Source organism: Xyrauchen texanus, chromosome 11 (assembly GCF_025860055.1).
Source record: "Xyrauchen texanus isolate HMW12.3.18 chromosome 11, RBS_HiC_50CHRs, whole genome shotgun sequence".
Lineage (NCBI taxonomy): Eukaryota > Metazoa > Chordata > Actinopteri > Cypriniformes > Catostomidae > Xyrauchen > Xyrauchen texanus.
Window position 1 is genome coordinate 4,863,884 of NC_068286.1, and position 24,268 is coordinate 4,888,151.

The 24,268-nt window shown below is 41.2% G+C and overlaps 3 protein-coding genes across 3 annotated transcripts; 2 read left to right on the forward strand and 1 right to left on the reverse strand.

The window, feature by feature from the left end:
• Nucleotides 1-494: 494 nt before the first annotated feature.
• Nucleotides 495-8,191, reverse strand: si:ch211-286b5.6 (B-cell receptor CD22). The gene is made up of 9 exons (XM_052137468.1): nucleotides 8,117-8,191; nucleotides 6,881-6,935; nucleotides 3,318-3,671; nucleotides 2,972-3,229; nucleotides 1,621-1,869; nucleotides 1,388-1,478; nucleotides 1,247-1,304; nucleotides 1,089-1,160; nucleotides 495-998 (listed from the first exon to the last, which is right to left on the reverse strand). Exons 1-9 carry the CDS (start codon nucleotides 8,117-8,119, stop codon nucleotides 924-926), a joined length of 1,215 nt encoding a protein of 404 aa, XP_051993428.1. The 5' UTR covers nucleotides 8,120-8,191; the 3' UTR covers nucleotides 495-923.
• Nucleotides 8,192-10,325: 2,134 nt separating this feature from the next.
• Nucleotides 10,326-13,052, forward strand: si:ch211-286b5.5 (uncharacterized protein LOC100003596 homolog). The gene is made up of 3 exons (XM_052137926.1): nucleotides 10,326-10,543; nucleotides 12,323-12,449; nucleotides 12,590-13,052. The coding sequence occupies exons 1-2, from the start codon at nucleotides 10,454-10,456 to the stop codon at nucleotides 12,446-12,448; spliced, it is 216 nt and encodes a 71-aa protein (XP_051993886.1). The 5' UTR covers nucleotides 10,326-10,453; the 3' UTR covers nucleotide 12,449; nucleotides 12,590-13,052.
• A 7,657-nt stretch (nucleotides 13,053-20,709) lies between these two features.
• nanos3 (nanos homolog 3) lies at nucleotides 20,710-21,231 on the forward strand. Its single transcript, XM_052138174.1, has one exon. The coding sequence runs from the start codon at nucleotides 20,710-20,712 to the stop codon at nucleotides 21,229-21,231; it is 522 nt and encodes a 173-aa protein (XP_051994134.1).
• Nucleotides 21,232-24,268: the final 3,037 nt, after the last annotated feature.

Here is a 24,268-nt window from a genome sequence, read left to right on the forward strand (position 1 = left end):
ATATAAATCTCCACCTTTGAAAAGCCCCAAGCAGTAGGTGGCTGAATGTGGAAGTGAAAGTGAAACTGTAGATTTGCAGTAAAGAAAATAAAAGGACTTAAATAATGATTTATTTCTCACCCACACCTATCATATCACCGCAGAAGACACGGATTTAACCACTGGAGTCATCTGGAGGCCCATAATGTGGATTTTGGAGCTTCAAAATTCTGGTCACCATTCACTTGCATTGTATGGACCAACAGAGCTGAAATATTCTACTAAAAATCTTCATTTGTGTTCTGCAGAATTAAAAAGACAACACAACACACAGCAGTGTCAGAAAACTTCTGTACATATAGAGATAAATTCGCTTGCTTACCTTATCTATGAAAACTGACACCCACTTGTTAAAGGGTTTCATTGTCATGACAACAAAGTTGCAATATTAGATAGGACTTGTATACTTTAAGGAGTATGTCACAAAGTCAAAAGCTTTTATTTTGTAATAAATGGCGTCTCAAACCGCTTTACATGTCACTGTGGAGTAAAATACAGCATCAGCAACACCTCGCACAGCAGCTTCACTCAACAGAATTCAGCTCTCAAAGAGCAGACAGCACATTACAGGCACATACATGTAACCACATGAACACAAAACACACTATATTATTTTATAATTCAGCATTAAATATATGGAGATACTCTGTAACAAACATCTGTACAGGCAAAGTCAAATCTAAGTTTATAGATCAAATTCTCAATAATAATTCATCATATTAGTATATTACTGCATACAACCAATAAATGCAAGCGATGCAATGATTTCAAAAGATGCAAAGATGACAATAGAGCTCACAAGAGTCAAACTAAGAGTTCAAACTAAATCAGGATGAGTTGAAATACATTTAACTTAATAAATGAAAATGACAGAGGTGGAATATTTAATCATCTGTGTTATAATATGTCGGATCCTTAGATTCAGTGTCGTCTGTGTTATTGCAGGATCTCTTCATGTTCTAGAGGAGAGCAAGAGTGAACATACACATCACAACAAATATTATATTATATTATACCCAAAACACCAAAACAACTGCAGAATAACTCACATGCAGTGTGTCATAATCTGAGCATCTGGACATGGGGTCAAGGGTCATGTAGGTTCCCTCAGGAGACTCGACCTGAGACACAGAATGATGACACAATTAATTACCCCTCCAGAACTGACGGATCACAAACTAGAAGAAACATGAGCAGATTTCTGCACCTTTGCTTTGAGTTGTAATCCTCTGTTGTTTTGCTCTTCTGATGGAGAAACTCTTTTCCTGTGAAACAGTCAGTTAAAGAAATATGCACATGTGTATTAGACTCAAAATAAATCCAAAATTGGCTTCCTCTAAATTCTCACCTCCTTATAAGCAGCGCGATGCCAACCATCAGTATCACAGAAGTAAGAAACGCCGCTGAAATGACTAATATCAAAACTGGGATTTTTCCTTCTTCAATGAAGAGTAGAGGAGAGACAGAAAAAGAAAGATTGTGAAGAACTGTTCTCAGACCACTAATTAATTTAGAGACCCTGATTATATTTAGACAATCACTTTCAAAACTGCTTTGAGATGCACAATAACTGATTTTTACCTGCAACAGAGACTGATAGAGCAGCTGATCTCTGAGATCCATGTTGATTCTGAGCCACACAGTAGAAGAATCCACTCTGTAGTGCACTGTAACTCTGTCCCGATCCAACAGATGAACTTTCATTCACCTTAAACCAGGTGTAGATGTGATCAGGTGGGTTTGAATCACTGCTGCAGGTCAGATTCACTGAATCACCCAAAACTCTTTCACCAGATCCACTCATGGACACTGAGACATTCCTGGGTGAGTCTAAAACATAATAATAAAAAATATATTATCTTGTTTTGAGATGTTTGTGTGATATCAATTGTTACCTTAAAGGAATATCCCGAGTTCGATACAAGTTAAGCGCACTCGACAGCATTTGCGGCACAGTGTTGACATTTCCTTCCTTTTCAACAAAGAAGAAACAATCACTGTTACAGTGAAGCACTTACAATGGAAGTAAATGGGGGCCAATCCGTAAACTTTAAAACACTCACTGTTTCAAGAGTATAGACATAAGAAGTAAACAACATGCATGTAAACATGATTTTAGTGTGACATAAATCGCTTACAAACCTTTTCTGTTTAACGTTTTAGCCAAAAACGTTGCTGCCATGATGACGTTATGACGTAATCCGGCAAAAAACACATTTCCTTCCATTGTAAGTGTAACGGGAGCCAGCTGATAGACAACTGTGCAGTGTGTAAACCTCACACTGCAGGCTTTAGCCTTTAGCCTCCTTGTTAGAGCACCCGATGGGAGTGAGGTTTAGGGGGGTGAGTGATGGGAGCCAGCTGATAGACAGCTGTGCAGTGTGTAAACCTCACAATGCAGGCTGTAGCCTTTAGCCTCCTTGTTAGAGCACCCGCCTCCCATGCCAGAGACATCGGTTCGAGTCCCGTTCGGAGCGGGGCGAGAAGGACCGGCAACATTGGTGCCGTGACCCGGATGGGAGTGAGGTTTAGGGGGGTGAGTGTAAGGGGAGTCAGCTGGTACGTGATAGCTGTGCAGTGTGTAAACCTCACTCTCCTGACCTCAAGAGGTGCACTAGCGACTGACGCTAGAGGCTGTAGCCTTTAGCCTCCCCGTTAGAGCACCCGCCACCCACGCCAGAGACATCGGTTCGAGTCCTGTTCGGAGCAGGGCGAGCAGGACCGGATACATAAGTGCCTTACTCTAACCTTGATTTTAATTTTGTTTTTTAAGAAAAGGAGGGGTGAGTCGAAATTACTTTTGGTGGTTATCAACATAAATGCTGTTGATTGAGCTGAACTTGTTTTGATTCCGGAATATTCCTTTAAGAAACATATTGCCAAACATCTCAAAAAGACCCCGCAAAGTGTCGAGATCTCTCAGCTGACTTACATCCAGGTCTAACATTGATGTTAACAGTTGAGGAGTTGAGTCTCTCATGACCGCTTATAGTGCAGGAATATTGTCCTCCGTCCTCCAGCCTGACAGGACACAGATAAAGCATGTTGTTCCCATGGTCCTGACTGAGCAAACGGCCATCTTTCATCCAGATATACGTTGGTAAAATGATGGAGGGGATACATGACCCACAGGTAAGCAACATCCCGTCTCCCTCCGTTACAACATCTGGCTGTATCTCCACATCTGCGTCTAGACAGCGTGTAAAAGCGGCAGACATTTGCAGATCTGGATATGTACAGTAATGCTCTTTCATAACGCCTACCATCCAACCACTCACCTGTTATTTCTAGATGGAGTCCTTGAATGTCTGTCCAGTTTTTCTCTGAATTTTCCATCCTGAACACAAAGTGGAAGATTCCCTCATCACCCTTTCTCACGTCCGTCAGCAGCAGAGAGCAGTTCCCTCTGCCCGCTTCGGAAGACTCCAGAAACTCCACACGCCCTTTAAACGCAGGGTCCGTAGAGACTACTCTGACCCTCTCCTCCAGTGATTTCTCATAGAACCAAGACATTGCACTCACTCGCTCATGTTTGGGATGAGTGTATTTGCACGGTATGAGCACTGATGATTGCTGGACAGCACACATTGTGCTGATAACATGAGTAACGCCATACTGTTCACATTGCAAACCTGGAATACATATGCAAAAATTGGTTCTTTCCAAGTCGTTTGAAATGACTTTACTGCTCATTTGCATTTGTTGCTTCACTGGACGGACCGACATCACATCGCCAATGGTCACTCATGTTACTCTAAATCGCTGCGTGTGTTGTTCAGTGACAGTGATTTGATTTCGCTGTACTGTTGGATGCTACATAGTTGCCTAGAATCCTTTCAATGTGCATGCAAATGATGTAACACACCCAAATATAGAATATGAACTTATATGTAGGTCTTACACAGCCAATTTTAGGGAATTTGAAAATGACTAATGTCTCAAAATTCTTGTTTACTGCTGCTTGTTGCATAATAGTCTTTGTGTCTTCATACATGTTCCTCAACACAATATTAGCCAAGTGCAAGCAGCAGGGTAACTTAAACTCTGGTTTAATTTCCTCCAACATGTTTCGGAAAAAGGGGCACTCCACCACATGGCTATCTAAGCGGCTGCATATCTCAAAGCTTAGCAACACGTTTTGTTAGCTTCTTGGTCTGTGGTGAATCACAGACCAATTCCTCGGGTTCAAAGCGTCTGAAGTTGTAGGTTGTACCTGTTTATATTCGCCATGATATCTGTTGGGATATTAGATTGGATGTGTTCCCAGAGTATGGAAATTCCTCTCCCATTTTTATATCCGCCAATGCATTACCCAAAACGAAATACCATGTGAAACACTGACAGCACAAAGATTTGGGTGACTTAACATTAATTACAGTTAATGTTTTATCACCCCCTTGTGGTCTCCAAAAATGTTTACGCCGGACTACATTAAAGGTGCTGTAAGCCATTAATCATTCTGAAGCTCTGGTGTCACTGAGCCATTGAATTAGACACGCTCCCACATTCCAAAACCTCAGAAGATCATTTTCAAAAACGTACAGTATCGAGAAAATAATGTGTCAATCAATAATTGATGCATCAATATTTTATGACATTCCTACTATCAACCAAACAGGTTATAGTGATTAGCCCATGGCTGGCATTGGGTCTCGAACAACGTTCATATCAACCTATAGACCATTTCAAGCATGTAAACAACAACAAATTAGAACGCTACTGATCCTAAAGCACTTCCAGTCTGATTACTGGATCCTTTAAATAAGACTCTGAGTTTATATATTTTCTCAAATGGTAAATGTTCTGCACTTATATAGTGCCTTTTTAACCTTAGCGGTATTCAAAGTGCTTTATACTGCATCTCATTCACACATTCACACACCAATGGTGGCAGAGCTGCATGTAAGGTGCTAGCCTGCCATTGGGAGCAACTTGGGGTTCAGTGTCTTGCCCAAGGACACTTCGGCATGTGGAGTCATATGGGCCGGGAATCAAACCGCCAACCCTGTGATTAGCGGCCGACCCGCTCTACCACCTGAGCCACAGCCGCTTTGATGTTCAAAGAACTTCAAACATTTACCTGAAGTGACTTATCCAGTCTTGTTGTTGATACCGAGCATCTACGCAAGAGAAGCAATGAAATTCTATCGTAGTTTAGATGCTCACAATTATTTCTTCAGCGGAGAGATCGGGAATATCGGATCACTCCTATTATAATCAATGAAGCCATTCAATGCAGCTGTCCGCGTGACCCGTGGACAAGGTAAGGATAAAGGATTTCTTTTTTTGTTCCTAATTTGTAAGTCATTTTGGATAAAAGCGTTTGCTAAATGACTAATTGTAAAACTAAATTACTTAGAGCTTTATTCATTATCCCTTATCCTCCCTGTTGTTTGAATGAAGGTGATTTCCATTCAGAAGTGATCGTCCCTATGTCCTATTCCAGGGGTATTCAATTAAAGTTCAAAGAGGTCCGGTCTTCACATTTCCTTTGGAACGTAATTTGAGTTCGACAACTAACAGGAAATGTTCAAAGAACAAAAAGACGTCACTTGCTTAAACTTGAAATGGTCTATAATTATCCCCTGAGGCTAAGTTTCAAGGCTAGGTTAAGTTTAGGGTAAGAGTTGGGGTGTGAGATGAGGCTAGACTGTTTGCTGGACAGAAACCTAAAACCAGAAGACATGAAAGGTTGATAAAAGGTTGTTGAAGCACTTATCCCAGCCATAAGACCAACCCTAAACCCTTTCCCTATCCCTGAAATCTGAGTCGGAAGCGAGGTCCCGCCCACTCCTTGGGGAAAGCAAAGCGATTTATCTGATAGATTTGGCTATTTTAAGAATGAAAAACAAGCTATTGTGTAGTTTTTTGCACTTCAAACAATGCCAAAAAACCTGAAACAGATTTTTTTTATTACCGCCAACTGACAGAAATATAAACCTAAAGCAGAGCTCTGCTGCATAAAGTCGTTTCTCAGCAGCGTCAGGGCACCCCAAGACAGAAGATTACGTTTATGACTGTCACGTTAATATTTGTCATTTGATTGGTATCTTAAAACAGCTTTTAAAATGAGTGATGGTTAAAGAAATTGTAACAAGGCTTTGCTTTCCCCCACACTAAACCACACCCCCCTGGGTATGTCTGTATCTATGGGTTGATAGGAATGTTGCTCCAGGACCAACAATGCTGTAATATCCTACTTGGACAAGTCCTACTTCACAAAATTAAAGGTCACGGTTCCAGTGTAATGAAGCCATAATCTAGGCATGATTAGTATAACCAGGGCTGGACTGGTAATCTGGCATACCGGCATTTTTCCGGTGTCCCGACGCACTTTGGGGCCGATCAGGGGCGGACTGGCCATCGGAAGAACCGAGCGGGCCAGTGGGTCGGCCATGAAATGGTCTGAATGGGCCGCGATGAGCTAAAATGATCCGCCGCGTTATGCAGAATGGACCACAAAACGGCGCCGCAATATGCAGAAAAGAACAACTAACATCCGACCCACCAGACCCCTCGGTTCTCCCGAGGGCCAGTCCCTCCCCGATCGGCCCCAAAGTGCCTCGGCCCAATGGGAAAATGCCCGGTATGCCAGATTACCAGTCCAGCCCTGGAGTCAATGCATATGTGGAAAATGTATTTGAACATGGTAAAATAGACCTAAGACTGATACCGAAAGATACAATCAAATTAGCCAAAATATCAAATAAACAAACAGGCTTGAAAGATGTGTTGATCTTTGTGAGTAACTTCTGTAGAAATCTTTGATTATAAGGACACAATCTTCAACACAGACTGGTCAATAGTACAGTGAATTATCACATCACAGATATTATTTTACCTGTTGTCATCACAGAGATCCAGATTACGGACTGAAGCCATCCTGCTGGACATACCTGGAAGATATTGATATGAGAGACATCTTCTGAAAACATCCATTACATCTTTAGAATATCTGATAATATCTCAACACCCTCTAAAAGTTAACAGAAGTAGCAATGTTCACAACATAAGCTAACTCTGTTCACTTTTGTTATTACTCCTTGACATTTAACAGAAACCACGTGTTCATTAGCATTGCTTAAACTGTAGTTGTGCATAAACCACAAGGCTGCATCTAACCACGCAGTGGCTGTTCTGGCTTAGTTGGTGCCCTAGGCAACCACTGGAGTCTTATGGATTACTTTTAAGCCATAGTTTTGGCAAGTTGTTTAGGACATCTACTCAGTGCCTCTTTGCTTGACATCATGGAGAAAATCAAAAGAAATCAGCCAAGACCTCAGAAAAAAAATTGTGGACTTCCACAAGTCTGGTTCATACTTGGGAGCAATTTCCAAAAGCCTGAAGGTGCCACATTCATCTGTACAAACAATAGTACACAGTATCAACACCATGTGACCACACAGCCATCATACAGATCAGGAAGGAGACGCATTCTGTCTCTAGAGATGAACGTAGTTTGGTGCAAAAAGTGCAAATCAATCCCAGAACAACAGCAAAGGACCTTGTGAAGATGCTGGAGGAAACAGGTAGACGAGTATCTAGATCCACAGCAAAACGAGTCCTATATCCACATAACCTGAAAGGCTGCTCAGCAAGGAAGAAGCCACTGCTCCAAAACTACCATAAAAAAGCCAGACTACAGTTTGCAAGTGCACATGGGGACAAATATCTTTTTGGAGAATTGAACATCATGAGGAAGGAAAATTATGTGAATATATTTATGCAACATCTCAAGACACCAGCCAGGAAGTTAAAGCTCAGTCACAAGTGGGTCTTCCAAATGAACAATAACCCCAAGAATACCGCCAAAATGGCTCAAGGACAACAAAGTTAAGATATTGGAGTGGCACCTTTCACCCATAGCGATCTTGCAAGCTCTCTACAGGGGTGGGGTGGCACGATTCGGGGCACCTTTACCACATGGCAACTGTATCCACACTTCTATGTACTCTACTGTGCAACTAACACTATGAGTATATACTATAAGTATACTAGATGAATATCATTAAAGAGGCATTGTAACTCTCAGGATACATCTCAGTCAATTCACCCACATTTTAAAAAGAAATCTTACCATGATCACTGAAATCTGCCACTGATGACGATCGAACTCTTTTGAGACAAGATGTCTCCGGGCGTAGAATGATGTACATCCTCTTCCCCTAAAACATGTTGAGAACTGAAGACACTATAAATACTGCTGACAGCACTTCTGTTTTTTTCAACAGCTTTGACAGCAGAAAACACCCCTGAAGACGACGTGTTGCTGTTCACAGTTACAGCGCAAGTCTCCAGTCGTGTGGACTGTGGTTTGATGAGGTGGGGTCTGCCATTACTTTTGAACGATCACATTTGGCAGACCATGAATGGGCAAAATAATTATAATCCCATAGATTTACATTATGGGAGGGACCCAATGAGATTTGAGTGCTATGAAGGAGGGAGATTTTCAATAAAACAACCTACATTTCAGTCTGATCCTCACACAAAGCTATCCTCTGGGTTAGAAGACCGGGAACATGTCCTATGGACTGGTGCTTTTTTGTTATTTTTGGAATTTGACAGTGTCACCATCCACTTTCACTGCAAGACATAATCTTGCATGGACATTCTACTAAACATCTCCTTTTGTGCTCCATCGTGGAAGAATAATGAGTGTACTCAGACTATAGAAATAATTTTTCACAACGAGAGTGTGTAAATACTCAAATATTTTAGCCTTATTTTAAGATTTATGCATTTCAATTTCATAACAAAATTACATTCATGTAAAAAACTTTATATTATTTTATTATAGTTTTTATTCAATTAAAATGTGTAAATATAGGGCTATGTATACAAATATATAGTGTATGTATTTATAGAGCCTAAATATGAATGTGTGTGTGTTTGTGTGTGTGCGTGTGTGTGTTTGTGTGTCTGTTTGTGTGTGTGTGTGTCTGTGTGCGTGTGTCTGTGTGCGTGTCTGTGTGCGTGTCTGTGTGCGTGTCTGTGTGTCTGTCTGTTTGTGTGTGTGCGTGTCTGTTTGTGTGTGTGTGTGTCTGTGTGTCTGTGTGCGTGTCTGTTTGTGTGTGTGCGTGTCTGTGTGCGTGTCTGTTTGTGTGTGTGTGTGTGTGTCTGTGTGTCTGTGTGCGTGTCTGTGTGTCTGTTTGTGTGTGTGTGTGTCTGTGTTTCTGTGTGCGTGTCTGTTTGTGTGTGTGCGTGTCTGTGTGCGTGTCTGTGTGTCTGTGTGCGTGTCTGTTTGTGTGTGTGTGTGTCTGTGTGCATGTCTGTGTGCGTGTCTGTTTGTGTGTGTGTGTGTGTGTCTGTGTGTCTGTGTGCGTGTCTGTTTGTGTGTGTGTGTGTCTGTGTGTCTGTGTGTGTGTCTGTTTGTGTGTGTGTGTGTCTGTGTGCGTGTCTGTTTGTGTGTGTGTGTGTGTGTCTGTGTGTCTGTGTGCGTGTCTGTGTGTCTGTGTGCGTGTCTGTTTGTGTGTGTGTGTGTCTGTGTGTCTGTGTGCGTGTCTGTTTGTGTGTGTGCATGTCTGTGTGCGTGTCTGTGTGTGCGTGTCTGTTTGTGTGTGTGTGTGTGTGTCTGTGTGCGTGTGTGTCTGTTTGTGTGCGTGTCTGTTTGTTGTGTGTGTGTGTGCATGTGTGTGTGTGCATGTCTGTGTGTGTGTGTGTGTGTCTGTGTGCGTGTCTGTTTGTGTGTGTCTGTTTGTGTATGTGTGTGTGTGTGTCTGTGTGTTTGTGTGTCTGTTTGTGTGTGTCTGTGTGAGTGTCTGTTTGTGTGTTTGTGTGCATGTCTGATTGTGTGTGTGCATGTGTGTCTGTCTGTTTGTGTCTGTTTGTGTGAATGTCTGTTTGTGTGTGCGCGCACATGTGTGTGAATGTGTGAATGTCTGTTTGTGTGTGTGTGTATGTCTGTTTGTGAGTGTGTGTGTGTGTGTGTGTGTGTGTGTGTGCACGTGTGTGCCTGTTTGTGTGTGTGTGTGTCTGTTTGTCTGTGCATGTGTGTGTGTGTGTGTGTATGTCTGTTTGTGTGTGTGTGCCTATTTGTGTGTGTGTATGTTTGTCTGTCTGTTTGTGCGTGCGTGCATGTGTGTCTGTCATTCTGTGCGTGTGCATGTCTGTATGTGTCTGTGTGTGTGCGTGCGTGCATCTGTATGTGTGTGTGTGAGTCTGTCTGTGTGTGAGTGTGTGCATGCATGTTCATGTGTGTTTGTTTGTTTGTCTGTGTGTGAGTGTGTGCATGCATGTTCATGTGTGTTTGTTTGTCTGTCTGTGTGTGAGTGCGTGCATGTTCATGTTCGTGTGTGTGTGTGTGTGTGTGTGTGTGTGTGTGTGTGTGTGTGTGTGTGTGTGTGTGTGTGTGTGTGTGTGTGTATTTGTCGCCACTGAAACTTCCGCGAGTAATCTTCAGTGTTTCGGCATCATGTCCAACAGTAGCTCCAGCAGTAATCTCGCTGTGGCGCAGAAAGCCGTCAAACAGCTCCGGATAGAGGCGAAAACACGACGAATTAACGTAAGTTCCGACATGTTATTAAGAGTAAACATGAACAAGTTTACCGGTTGAAGCGAATTTCACCGGTGTGAGTTAATGCTAGTGCTATCGCTAACCTTCAACTGTTTTTGAAGACTTATTTCTGGGTGAACTGTTTTGTTTTTAACGACACTGTGTCTCTTAGATGCCTTTAACATGTTGTCAGAAGTTTTAAGTAATCTTCAGGACACTTTAGGCATAAAACTCCAAGCAACAGTTTTTGTTCTCTGTGGTCATTAATAATGCAAACAGAAAGCAGCATTATATTATATTATATTATATTATATTATATTATATTATATTTAGTTTATACTTCAGTGAAACACGTGATTCACGTCACTGGGTTTATACACAATGTCTGTGTAGGCGAATATAAAGAAATCAAAATGAATTAAATACGAAAAATGTCAAGCATGATGAATATTCATAGTATGAATTTGAAATATATTTTAATTTAGTTTTAAATTGTACATTAACCATTTTTCCACATAAATCGTCATTTTGTTGTTGTTGTTCCCCCAATCCATGTTCTTGACATTTAGAACAATAAAATGGCAAATTTCCCAGCAAAACAAGTGATCTAATGACAGAATAAGGTGAGTGGCACAGTATGGTTTAGGCCTATAGTTTAATGCTAAAATCAATATCATATTTGGAGCACAATGTTCGTATCTGTGCATCTCTGGTGTAAATGATCATAAATCTCCATCATTTGATCACTCCAGCAATTTCTGTAGGAGTTAGTTTACGAACTATTTACAGACATTTGTTGTTTGCGTTTAATGAATAAGGTTGATTTTGATGAAAAGTTACGTAGAGGTCCCTTTGTCCTCGTCAAAAACTGCCTATAATATATATATATATATATATATATATATATATATATATATATATATATATATATATATATTATTTTCCACTTTCAATTAGTTAATTTTTTTAATCAAAATCAGTCCTGATCATAACTACCAAATATTCATTCATTTGTTGTATTTTAACCCTTTAAATGTCAGTTTTTTTACACACACACATACACAACACACTCTGGCATCCATACCAACACACACACACTTGTATCTGCATCATGTATTCAGTTGTCCTGCAGGTCTCTATAATACAGTAAACAGAGAATAGGGGAAAAGCTTGTATTTGCTCCACAGGATAAAAATGAGGAAAGTGGCGCCACCTGGTGGAAAATATATAAAAAAATTAATTTTGAAGCGAGGGCTCCTGAATGAAAGCATACTATCATATTATTCATGACATTAAACTTTAATGGCACCAGGATCATATATTGCTGTTTTAATGGGTTTCAATGGGGACATTTTTGTCCTGAAGGTCCCGAGTGAGACTATTTTGTGTACACGGTGTATTATAGATGTTTTATAGGAACTGAGGTTGAAATATTACAATTCCCCTAAATATTCACACCTCTGGCAAATGTATGCTGTTGGCAGTAACAGCCAAAATGATTGAAAAAATGAACAAGACAATAATGTCCCGAAGGCCGCACCAGGGTTCATTTTAAACGGGAGGGGAGAATAATTTCACAATATTGAGAGTTTGCGTTAATGAACTGATGAAATGTATTTGTGTATTAACTTATGATGCTTTATTTGTTTATATGTTAGAGGGAAAAAATCCTTTAAAGTAAAAAAATGACCCCAAAGCTAGGGAGCAAATATTGCCCCCCTTAATGAAAACATGTATTTCTGGCTCTCTGCAGTGGATGAAGTTTAACATGAGCTGTAATATCTGTAGGTGTCTCAAGCGGCTACTGACCTGAAGAACTTCTGCCTGCAGAATGCCCATAAAGACCCGCTGCTGGTGGGGGTGCCGTCCAGTGACAACCCCTTCCGCCCCCCGAAATCCTGCGGTCTGCTTTGAGGTACCTCAAACGTCCTCTTCCTGAACATTCCTGTTGTGGAAGAGATGTGTATTGATTATCAACATCCTGTCCTTCTAACGCAGTGGTTTGCTGAATTAATTTAAATAAATAATAAATAAATATATTATTCTGTGTTTCAGAGCTGCTGAAGATGTTTTGGATTATGTAGCTGACCTCAAGTCTGTCTCTACTTTCACACTACGCCATGAAGGCCTCCTACACACAGACAGACACACACACACACACACACACACACACTGTGTCTCGGTACGATCTGTTATTGTATGCACATTTAACATGAATAGGAGAACACACTCTTGCTGCTGCTGTCCCAGAATGCCTTGTTTTGTTTCTCCATCTATTGCACTGGACACAATTTTATTTTTGGTTCACATTTTATAAAACACTTCATTGTCAGATTTCTGGACGTCCATATTCATGAAGTTGGAGTTTTTGTCCATAATAATTATTACTAAGAGACTTTATAGGATAGTTGTTTACTAATTTATAGGCGGAATAAACCGTTTGGTGTAATCCACTGAATGAATATGTTGCATTTGTACTTTATACTCTTTTTTTTTTTTTCAATGTCTTTTTGCTAAACTGACTTTAAAATAAAAAGCTTTTGTTATTGATCATTCATCTTTTGTTGTGTCGGATTAACATATATTCAAATGCACGTAAATAGTGAGTTTACATGTGCGATTTTACACTAATTATGGAAACGTTTAAGCAAAAACTGGTTATTTTCCCCCATTACTCCGACTTCTTGCATGTAGACATCTGTGCTATAGTGTTGTGTGCATGCATGTTTACACTGACATCAAAAGCACACAATAATCAAGATTATTTCCCATCTCATGTGCATCTGCATGGGCAGATTTTAGGCCGTTATCAGCGTGCTGGTGCTCCTGTAAACACATTTAATGGCAAATCTGTCTTCTAAATCCAACATCAAACTTTGTTGGAAATGAGTGTTTTCTGTAATCCAGCCTTTAGTGGCCACAGCTGCTGCTGTTAAACAGACAAAACTGTTGATAATTGATTAGATGATTAACAGATGAAGTAACTGATTGAATGAAACAGCCGTCTCTTGGTTTGTGTGCAAATAAACTTAATCAAGTCAGTCCCGGTACAAGCAGGAGCTCTCTTGTTCAGGTAAGACATAAAGCAAGTGAAGTTGTTGTGGTACAGATTAACATTGTCTAGATTTGAGTCCAACAAACAGACTTTTATGCTAACATGGCATTGAATGCACACATTGAAGCAGCTGAACAATTATTGGGACATGTCTTTATACAACTACAGATATTATTGTTTCCTCTTATGTTGTATTTGTGGCACAAAATTACATTTACAAATTGCTTTTGTCGGATCATTGTAATTCATTCAATTATTTTGCATATTTAAAGGGTAACTAAACCCTAAACCAACTTTTTTTAGTTAATGATCTGTAAGAATGGGGTTTTATTAGTACTTGTCATTGATTCAAGTAATTTTTTTGACATTTGTGTATAAAGTGTTTTAATTCTACAATATATGGTGTAAAAACGTCTGAGTGCTGCCCTCTTCAGGTTGAACGGTGGCTACTGCAGTTGAATTTTCCTATTGGCTGTTTGCGGTACTTCGTGACGTAACCGGTGACAGCTGACGTAAGCAGGTTCCAGCTTACCACGCCCTTGGTACGAGCTAGACACTGGCCCCATTCTCCCTTGCGTGGCTGCTTCGCTAGCATCGTCGGATGCCGATCGCGATGCGGGAGTTAAAAACCGCAGTTTGAGCCAGCGGCTCGAATTGATATGGCTCCGGCCCTGTGTCCACAGACAATTCACCCTCCTCCACTTCAGGTGAAGGTGGGGGAGAAAAGTCCTCGACTTCAAAAGACCGCTCCGTGGCAAAGCTACTTGCGTCACTCCAGTCACTCTCCATTTTAAAGTCTGACAGCAGCTGTCAATTAATCTGTCACTACGGGTCTCAGGTGCACGCCCCCCCAGCCCCCCCGCTCAGCCTGCCCTCGTTTCGTCCCCTCTATCCCCGCTGGTGTCTGCCCACTTTTCCAGCATTTTTCAAATATTGCTAGTGGGTGGAGTCAGACTCTGAGCAGGGGTTTAGTTACCCTTTAATGTCATTGGTGTGACCAGTGGTTGGAGTGTCATTTACACTGGAGGACAAAAGTTTGGAATAATTTACAGATTTTACTGTTTCGTGAGGAAATTGGTACTTTAATTCACCAAAGTGGCATTAAACTGATCACAAAGTATAATCAGGACATTACTGATGTATAAAACAGCAACATCACTATTTGACAAAATACATTTTTGATCAAATCTAGACAGTAGCATCACTCAAACTCCTTATCCTCGAGTAATCATGATGAATTGATCATAGAAAATCACTTGCCATTATATCAAACACAGCTGAAAGATATTTGGTTTGTTAAATGAATAGACTGGCGTGTCTTAAGGTCAATATTGGGTCAAAAATGGCAAAAAAGAAACTCGTCAGTCAATCATTGTTTTGAGGAATGAAGGCTGATACAATGCTTGAAATTGCCAAAAAACTGAAGATGTCATAGAAAGGTGTCACTACAGTCTTTAAAGATAAAGCACAACTGTCTCTAACAAGGACAGAAAGAGATGTGGAAGACCAGATGTGCAACTAAACAAGAGGATAAGTACATCAGAATCTCTAGTTTGAGAAATAGACGCCTCACATGTCCTCCGCTGACAGCTTCATTGAATTCTACCCGCTCAACACCAGTTTCATGTACAACAGTAAAGAGAAGACTCAGGAGGACTTCTGGGAAGAACTGCAAAGAAAAAGACACTTTTGAAACAGAAAAACAAAAAGAAAAGGTTCGAGTGGGCAAAGAAACGCAGACATTGGTCAACAGATAATTGGAAAAGAGTGTTACGGATCTGAACCCCATTGAGCTTTTGTGGGATCAGCTGGACTGTACGGTGTGTGTGAGAAGTGCCCGACAGGACAGTCACATCTATGGCAAGTGCTACAGGAAGTGTAGGTTGAAAGGTCACCTGAGTATCTGGACAAACTGTCAAAAAAGACACCAGGATTTTTTGATGAGAACTCTTTGAAGTAGTTTAAGAAGTACATTTTCACGTTATTAATGTCCTGACTATACATTGTGATCTGTTGAATGCCACTTTGGTGAATAAAAGTACCAATTTCTTCCCATAAGAGCAAAATCTGAACATTATTCCAAACTTTTGGCTGCCTGTGTACATAACCAGTCACATTCTTCATGCAGATAAAAGCAGCATTGCATATTATGCATTTTGCAGTTTCACATTGCAGTGATGTATAATGTTACATTTGTTGTTCACTATCTAAAGGAGTTTAGTTATGGCGCACCGGCAGGTCACCAGATCACCCACATCACGAACTAGAGCACAGGACAGTTCAGGTAATCGTTGGTACACAGTCTGCCTTTGAAAGGCACATTTATACTAAAGATTCACCATAATGGTCCCAAAACACACACAAGACCATGATATGTTACCCTGAGCTTGAATGAGCTCTCTCTCTCTCTCTCTCTCTCTCTCTCTCTCTCTCTCTCAGAGCTGCTAAACACTCTCATTCTTCCTCTGCATCATGGTGAAACCACTCGCAGCATCTCTCACCAGATCTTCAGAGATGAGCAGAAAGACCTGAGCAACTCCTTACAGGTTCAGAATAGTTCTCAGTTCACTGTCGTACTGTTGCACACTAGGAAAGCATGTGGTTTTTAGGAAAGCACTGTCTGATTGATGTTCACAGGAGCAGCTTGTAGAGAAGGACCTTCACATCTCCAGACTACAGGATGCACTAACATCTGAAAGGGAAAAGGTAAATCTAATCTTCCTGATTAAATGTAGTCTCTTCGGAATATAAACCGCATTACTATTATTGACTTTTTGCATTGGTTATACGTTCAGATGTACAGTCTTGTTGTCTGTGTGCAGTGTGCCAGACTGCAGTCTCGCTGTCACCAGCAGGGATCCGAGCTGAAGCGCAGAGAGCAGCACCTCAACCGCATGAGAGAGAAGCTTTCACAGTTCACCGACAAACATAAGCACCGTGGCGTGTGTGAGACTCCGAGCCACAAAGTGTTTTTACAATCGAACACATTTTTCTTCTAGGATGTCATTATAAATGATATGTTCCGTGTCTGTAGCCATCGAGATGTTAAATGTGTTGCCGAAGCAGACGGGACGGAGAGAGCCTGCCTTCAAGTCTGCAAAGGCTGATGGGAGGTGCGACCCATGTCCTGACTTTCTAAACCGCTGTCATAACAACTGAGCCAGTCATGCAAAGGCAAAACGGAGCATGACTGGATCTAGAGGGGGGCTTGGTTGGCCATTGCCTCCTCTAGACTTCTGGTCCCAGAGTTTGTCACGAGTATTGTATGTGTTCTGTGTCCCCCTGCAGGACAGAAGAAGCACTGCGTCTACTATTGGACCGAAGAGAGGCCGAGCTCAGAGAAGCCATGAAACTACGCCATGCCCTCACCACACTGCTGCACATGCTCCGAAATCATATGGCACAGGTAAGGGCGAGAGACCCATTCATTTGGAAAATGATAATGTATGTCTGTCCCAATATGCATAGTACTGTGCACTAGAAGCGTGTGCTTCACTGGTGTTGGCAAAGTACATTTTGGGATGTATCAAATATTTAATTTTTAATTAGATGTTACAGGAAAACGACACTGAAGTGGAGGATGAGACTGCAGACGATGCGCTGGTCCAATCAGAGCAGTGTCTTGGTGATCATGTGACCGGAGGCGTGGTCCAGGAGTGGACACATGTGCAGAAAAGACTGAGAGAGCTGATGTCACAGAGTAAGAAGTCTGTGTGCTGTAGTGTTTTATGAACTGACCGGTGTCTCTGAAGCCCCAAATCTATAATCTATGAATGTGTGTCTGTAGGCTCTGTTTCTAAAGGAACAGACCAGGAGAAGCTTCTCGTTTACCTTGAGGATGAGTTGGAGCAGAGCAGACAGCTGGTCCAACTACAGCAGCAGTTACTACAGGTCACACACACAGACAGATGGAGCATGTCAAAACCACGTTTGCAGGAATCATTTTCCTCATGTTCTCTCTCAGGACAGTGTCACTGCACCCCTCCCTGCTGCACTGATGGACTGCTACTACCTGGAGGAGTGGGAGCGGCTGCAGGACCAATGGGAGGAGCTTAAGAGGCAGAGGCGGAGCTTCCAACAAGAGAGGCATGCCTTCACTGAAGCTGCTATCCGACTGGGTCATGAGGTGAGTAAAATGGTGTTGTTTTTTTGTTTTGTTTTTTTAGCTCAAGATAAAGTTGTCAAGACAAACTTGTTTTTGATGATGGAAAAGTATGCAAAAAAATGTTACTCCCATAAAGATTTTATGAAATATGTGTCCTGAGATCTCTCGCCGGTCTCGGTGCCAGCTGTAGATTTTACAAACCGCAAACACAAATGTAACCGTGGACCATGACGCTTTCACCTGTCAATCATTTTGCTGGTTCTCATAGTGTTGTATTTGAAGCGGATCATTGAGGCTATGATTCATAATGTTTGTCAGTTGGGGGCGCTATTGTGCCACTGAATTTGACAGCCATGGGAACAAACAATGCTGCTCTTTTGTTCTCAATTATCTTTGGAGGGTGGGGTTTTGGAATGAGGGGGGCGTGGCTAAATCAAAGGCTCAGAACGCTCCTCTCTTCAAGCACCTTTTAGCAGATCAAAGGCCTTTTTTGGGGGGGGGTTTGTTTACATTTGAATTTGACTGCTGGAATCAATTCAAGATGAACATTCCGACAACACAAGTTTATTGAATTCTCTATATTTGATCGTCCACCGTGTAAAAACGGTGCATCTGATCAGTTAGTAAAGACATGGCACATGATTCCAGACCAATATGAAGGTCTGTGCTGAGTTTGGTGGACGTAGCTTGGAAGCTGTGGCATAGCGCACTTTTTCGCCTCACAGTAGCTTTAAATAAAAACAATATATAATCTATGGTATGTTCTCATTTAGATGGCTAAATAAACATGTGTGTGTTTTCAGAGATGTGAGTTTGAGCAGCAGAAGGCCTCCCACCTGAAGTCAGACTTCCTCAGTGTTTCTCCAGTAAATAAAAACTCTCAGTGGAACAGAAGGGAGAGCACAGCGCTCGGTGACTCGCGTACGCTCTGACACATCCGATGCATTAATATCACAGTATAATGTAGCAGCATGGAAAGTAACATGTGCTTATGTGTGCACAGGCGCAGCAGTTCCTGATACACACTCTCCATGCTCTCTGGCCACACCTTCATCCGAGGGGTCAGAGGTCACTCCATGTTCCCGTCAGAATATGATCATGACCCCAAACACCCCTGAGCTCTACTCTGCTCTTCAACTGCCCTATTACAGGTCAAATATTTCTAAAGTCATGTCAGACATGGTGTAAGTGCGATTTATACAAACTATTTGTCTTGATATTTCATTATGAGTTTGGAGATGGTTTGGCCTTTTTCTCCATTTCTAAACTTTAGTAAAAGAGCAGTTTGTTTAAAGTTGTACACGGTAGTTTGTTTTATTTTAAGCATCAAAGACACTGAGTCTTTTGGGGTCAAATCGATTCTCTCAGTGCATCTTTTCGATGCCTTGTAAATGGTTGTTTTGGTTTCTGAGTGTAATCGTGAGTGTGACGGCGGGGAGGAGGGACAGAGAGAGACCTCACGCCTGATAAAGCTAACACTGACTGGCCTGTTTAAGTCACTGTGTTGTGAGGATTCAGTCTTTTTAAAGATATGTGTTCAAATAAAGATATATATTTTGGATTGGCCGTGTATTCATTCAATTTCATGTGTTTTGTTTACTTTTTATATGGGGTTAAAACATGGAGGGAAAAATTGATTTATGCTTTTATATGCATAAATCAACAGATACTAGGAGACCGGGGCTAGTTGTCACAAGGATTGCATATTAGTAACTATAAGGTGTTAAGCTTATTTCTCCAGCATTGGTTTTGTATCAAACACAAAGTTCAACATTCTGTAAAATTCCAATATCATGTTAAGTGAACACAAAACCACACATTCAGACAAGTCCACTGTATAACGAGGACAGATTGTGTCCTTTGTGTTTTACATGTTGTTATTTTATACAATCATTATCATTTCTGTTGGCCAAAGTAATGGTTTGATTAAAAAAAAAATTGACTTCTTCCATATTTTGCCATTTTATTAATTGATTTTGTTCCATAATTGTTTATTTTTCTGAAAAGCCATTAAATAGCCTATAATACATTTCAAAAATACAGAATTGTTTTCATATGTTTTGGTATTTAACTACATGTCAACAAACATGTCACGTGTCAATTTATGCTACATTTGTTTCCTGGGTTTGTTCAATAGCTTTTTTTGTACTCAAGACTTTTAAGGTTTTTGAAATTAATTTTCACCAGTAAATCTACACTTACAAAATATTCCGTGTATTTTTCAGATTTACACATTTCAACTTCATAACAACATTTTTTTTTGTGTGTGTTTTTGAAAGCTAAATTAATCAAACTTAAAATATTTAGTTTATTAAAGACGACAAAAAAAATGTGAGTGCACCCTGAGAAATACCAACTTGACTAAAGTGTGACAACTTGCCCCGTCTCCCCTATAGGCAATATTGTGGCACGTGCATTTGCGAGAGGTTTTGATAATGTTTACAGTTTCAATGGCAATTTATTTCACAACCGTGCCACTGAAGAAAAAATCATTAAGACACCTTGGGTTATTTAGTAAAGTTCTGGTGACCCCAGACTGTCCCCTAAACATGACCGAAATAATCAGAGATGATTACACTTCTCAGACACTAATATTTAAATCTGAAGACGCTTTTAAAGTGTGGAGGAGGTGGTTGTTGGTTGTAGAAAGTGGAGACGTGTGATACAAAAAGTTGCTACAGTGACACCCAGGACGGAGGGGTGCGGAGACCTTTGAGTGCACACTTGTTAAGTCTCCGATATGCTGTGGTTGTACAGGGACAGATCCACCTCTAAAAACTCAATTGTGCCCAAGACAAAAAATAACAAATAAAAAATGACCAAAACTGCAAGTGCCAGTGGGTTGGCCAGGCTCGGGTCCACAGTCACCCCTAGCCACCCCCCAGCTCCGCCACTGTCTCCCGAATCATTTCTCGCGTGTTCTAATTGGTCTCGCGCTGGGACTAATCACTCACGCGTGTTCTGCGTGCTCACGGTTTGTTTTGATCGCTGTCGGTGAGTGCATGCGCGCGTGATATGGCATTCTCTCTGTTCCCGTACTTCCTGTCGTTTTATGGATCTATGGAGTCTAAAAACTGCGACTTTCAGCCCTGGAGAGACTACATGGGATTAGCGGAGATGATCAGAGCGATGCAGCGGACACCTGCGGCACTTTCAGAGCGTCAGGTCGAGAGCTCGCGGTGTGGTGACAAGAGCGAACATGCCTCCGCGACCATGGAGTCTCCAAACACCCCCAACAAGCGTGCGCGTACGGCTCCGGTGAGGGATTCGAGGGGCGCGGACCTCGCGACGCCCGGCAAGAGCATCAGCAGCACACCCGACAAAAAGTTCTGCAGCTTCTGCAAACATAACGGCGAGTCTGAGGCGGTGTTCGCCTCGCATTATTTAAAGGACCGCAACGGAGACGTGGTGTGTCCGTACTTGAGCCAGTACGTGTGTCCGCAGTGCGGGGCCACGGGAGCCAAAGCGCACACCAAGAGGTTCTGCCCACTCGTGGATGAGACTTACAGCTCCGTGTATGTCAGATCGACATGGTGATGCTGGACTGGATTTTGCCCAAGATGTGGTCGAGGCACATTGTAGGCCACTCTCAGTCAGGAGTTTGTCAAATGGAAAGGAGGATTATATTTTTTTTTTTTTAAGATTTTAATGTTTAAGTTTAATCATTTAAGTGTTTGTGTTATCTGTAACATCCACGGCTTGTGTCCGAGTTTGCATGCATGTGTATGTGCTTCCACGGTTTGATTTTGCACTTTCTGACATTTCTTTGTGTGCATTATGGTGGTGTGTGTTTCATTTGGGGGGTTGGTTTGGTTTGATCCCTTTTAAACAAACTTGTACACATGCCAGTAGGCTCGCTACAGGTGCAACAGAGTTTGAACATCCGACACTTGATACAAAAAAAAAGTCTTTGCATTTGATATACTTTTAATATAAGACTCTTTGGTGCAATTTTTTTAAAGTAGTTTTTTATGTGAATATTGAAGTGTGTTATACTATTGAGAGCTATTTGTGTTTTGCATCAATAACAAAATAACAAAATCCCAAATCTGCTTCTGTGTGTTTCATGTCTCTTTTTGCATAATGGGGGCTAGTTGTCACATTTCCAGTTTTTCTCAGGGTTTTATTTCATTTATCTGTACATAACTAACCACTGCTTAGAAAAACAAGCATTTATGCACTTTTAACACTTAAACATTATTGTTACTTGGGTCAAAGACATGACAATCTTTTGTTTTGTGCCGGTTCCATTAAAGGAATATTCTGGGTGCATTACAAGTTAAGCTCAATTGACATTTGTGGAAAAATTTACAACCACAAAAATTAACTTGGTTGTTGTTTTCCTTAAAAAAAGAAGCAAAAATCGAGATTACAGTGAGGCATTTACATTTATGCATTTGGCAGATGCTTTTATCCAAAGCGACTTACAGAGCCCTTATTACAGGGACAATCCCCCCCGGAACAACCTGGAGTTAAGTGTCTTGCTCAGGGACATAATGGTGGTGGCTGTGGGGATCGAACCAGCGACCTTCTGATTACCAGATTACCAGTTATGTGCTTTAGACTACTACAACACCACCACTCGAAGTGTATGGGGGCTAATCTGTAAACTTTAAAATACTTTCCAAAAGGCGGGGCCTGGGTAGCTCAGCGAGTATTGACGCTGACTACCACACTTGGAGTCGTGAGTTTGAATCCAGGGCATGCTGAGTGACTCCAGTCAGGTCTCCTAAGCAACCAAATTGGCCTGGTTGCTAGGGAGGATAGAGTCACATGGGGTAACCTCCTCGTGGTCGCTATAATGTGGCTCTCGGTGGGGCGCGTGGTGAGTCGTGTGTGGATGCTGCGGAGAATAGCGTGAAACCTTCACATGCGCTACGTCTCCACGGTAACACGCTCAAAAAGCCACGTGATAAAATGCGCGGATTGACGGTCTCAGACGTGGAGGCAACTGGGATTCGTCCTCCGCCACCCGGATTGAAGCGAGTCACTACGCCACCATGAGGACTTAAAGCGCATTGGGAATTGGGCGTTCCAAATTGGGGACAAAAAAAATACTTTCAAAAGTATAGCAACAAGACATAAACAATATCTTTGTTAGCATGATTGTAGTGTGATAAAATCTCTAACTAACCTTCTCTGTGTAAAGGTAAAGACAATTTTACAACTTCGTTGCCATGAAGATGTAATGTCAACAAACCCTAAAACAGCTGTAAAATGACCATTTAAACAACTTTACAGCTCAAAGAATACATGAGACTTATTCTAAGTGCTTTTATTAAATTATAAGCTTCACATTTTTGCCTTCACACCCTCCAACAATTGACCCCATTCACTTCCATTGTAAGTGTCTCACTGTATCAACAAGTTTTGTTTCTTTTTAAGAAAAGGAGGATAATGTCTTGTTTTACTGTAAAAGTGCAATACTGAAGCCAACACACACACACAACAACAGGACAGGAGGTTGGACAGATTTATGTTTGGAACTTTGAAGCCCGGTTGCTAAGGTTACGACCCTTCCGCTGAGGGGTCACGACCTGTGATTGACAGGCTTGCAATGTTTACATTTTTGTTTGAACCTCTAAATGATGTTATTTTTGGCGAACAGAAATGGAAAAACTCTGCTTTAGCTCTCAGACTTGAGATTTCTCAAATGTGAACACAAGCCAGATGAAAACAGGAAATGTTCTTTAAACGTTAAACAAATGTATCTGAACAGTTGTGTACATCAAAGTGGCTGAAAGCAAACTGTTAGTACAGCTCAGTGTACATTATCCTGTGTTCTTTTAACAAATCAGTTTATTAGTAGAATACATTCATGAACTGTTGGTATTACATATATATTTCTGAGTGTCGAGGAACGTATGTCCTGCGAAAGGGGGGTCTTGGAGGTCTGCTGCCCTGTTGCATAAGTCCAATCTTCCTATGTGCATTCATCAGAGTCTGACTGCATGTGTGTGAGACAGATAGAGAGCAATATGATTTATTTACAAATAGTTATTATTTCTATGTGTTCAATTGACCAATGAAATTGTTACCTGTGGTAGATTTAATAACAAACATATTTAACTGTAAATCACAAAATGTAAGAATCATGACTTACTTCAGAGAGGTGAGATCTTTGATTAGGCCACACACCAGCTCTGTGGCATCTTCCAGATCACAAGAGGCTTCTGGGATAGGCTGTTTCTCCATCTCCAAACTGACCATATGTAAAGGATTAAAAATGCACAAAAAATGTATGGTGAACAGACAGACAGGCACACAGATAGTTCGAAATTAATAGGACATTTTGGTCTTGGTTTATGGATTTGGTTAAAATACTAAACCAAGTCTGTTGAATAACAGAATGATGGCTTTGTCAAACCAACATAATAATTAGTTCCATAATCTAGGCAGTCTAAATTAGTCGTTCATACACAAAGACATACACATTTCACTTGCCTAATGTTATTGAGTTGGGAATCTGTCACGGAATGGATGGATAAGGGACTGAACGGATCAGGAAGAGACTGCTGGATAGCACCAGGACTCAGATGAGGTTCATTAGCATCACACAATGGACTGTTTGGCC

Coding starts and splice junctions, on each gene's coding strand:
- si:ch211-286b5.6 (XM_052137468.1), bottom strand. Junction 3,672..6,880: donor GATCTCTGTGATGACAACAG/GTAAAATAATAT, acceptor TATGTATTCCAG/GTTTGCAATGTGAACAGTAT. Junction 1,161..1,246: donor GATTACAACTCAAAGCAAAG/GTGCAGAAATCT, acceptor TCTGTGTCTCAG/GTCGAGTCTCCTGAGGGAAC.
- si:ch211-286b5.5 (XM_052137926.1), top strand. CDS start 10,454: ATGTCCAACAGTAGCTCCAGCAGTAATCTCGCTGTGGCGCAGAAAGCC. Junction 10,544..12,322: donor CGAAAACACGACGAATTAAC/GTAAGTTCCGAC, acceptor TAATATCTGTAG/GTGTCTCAAGCGGCTACTGA.
- nanos3 (XM_052138174.1), top strand. CDS start 20,710: ATGGCATTCTCTCTGTTCCCGTACTTCCTGTCGTTTTATGGATCTATG.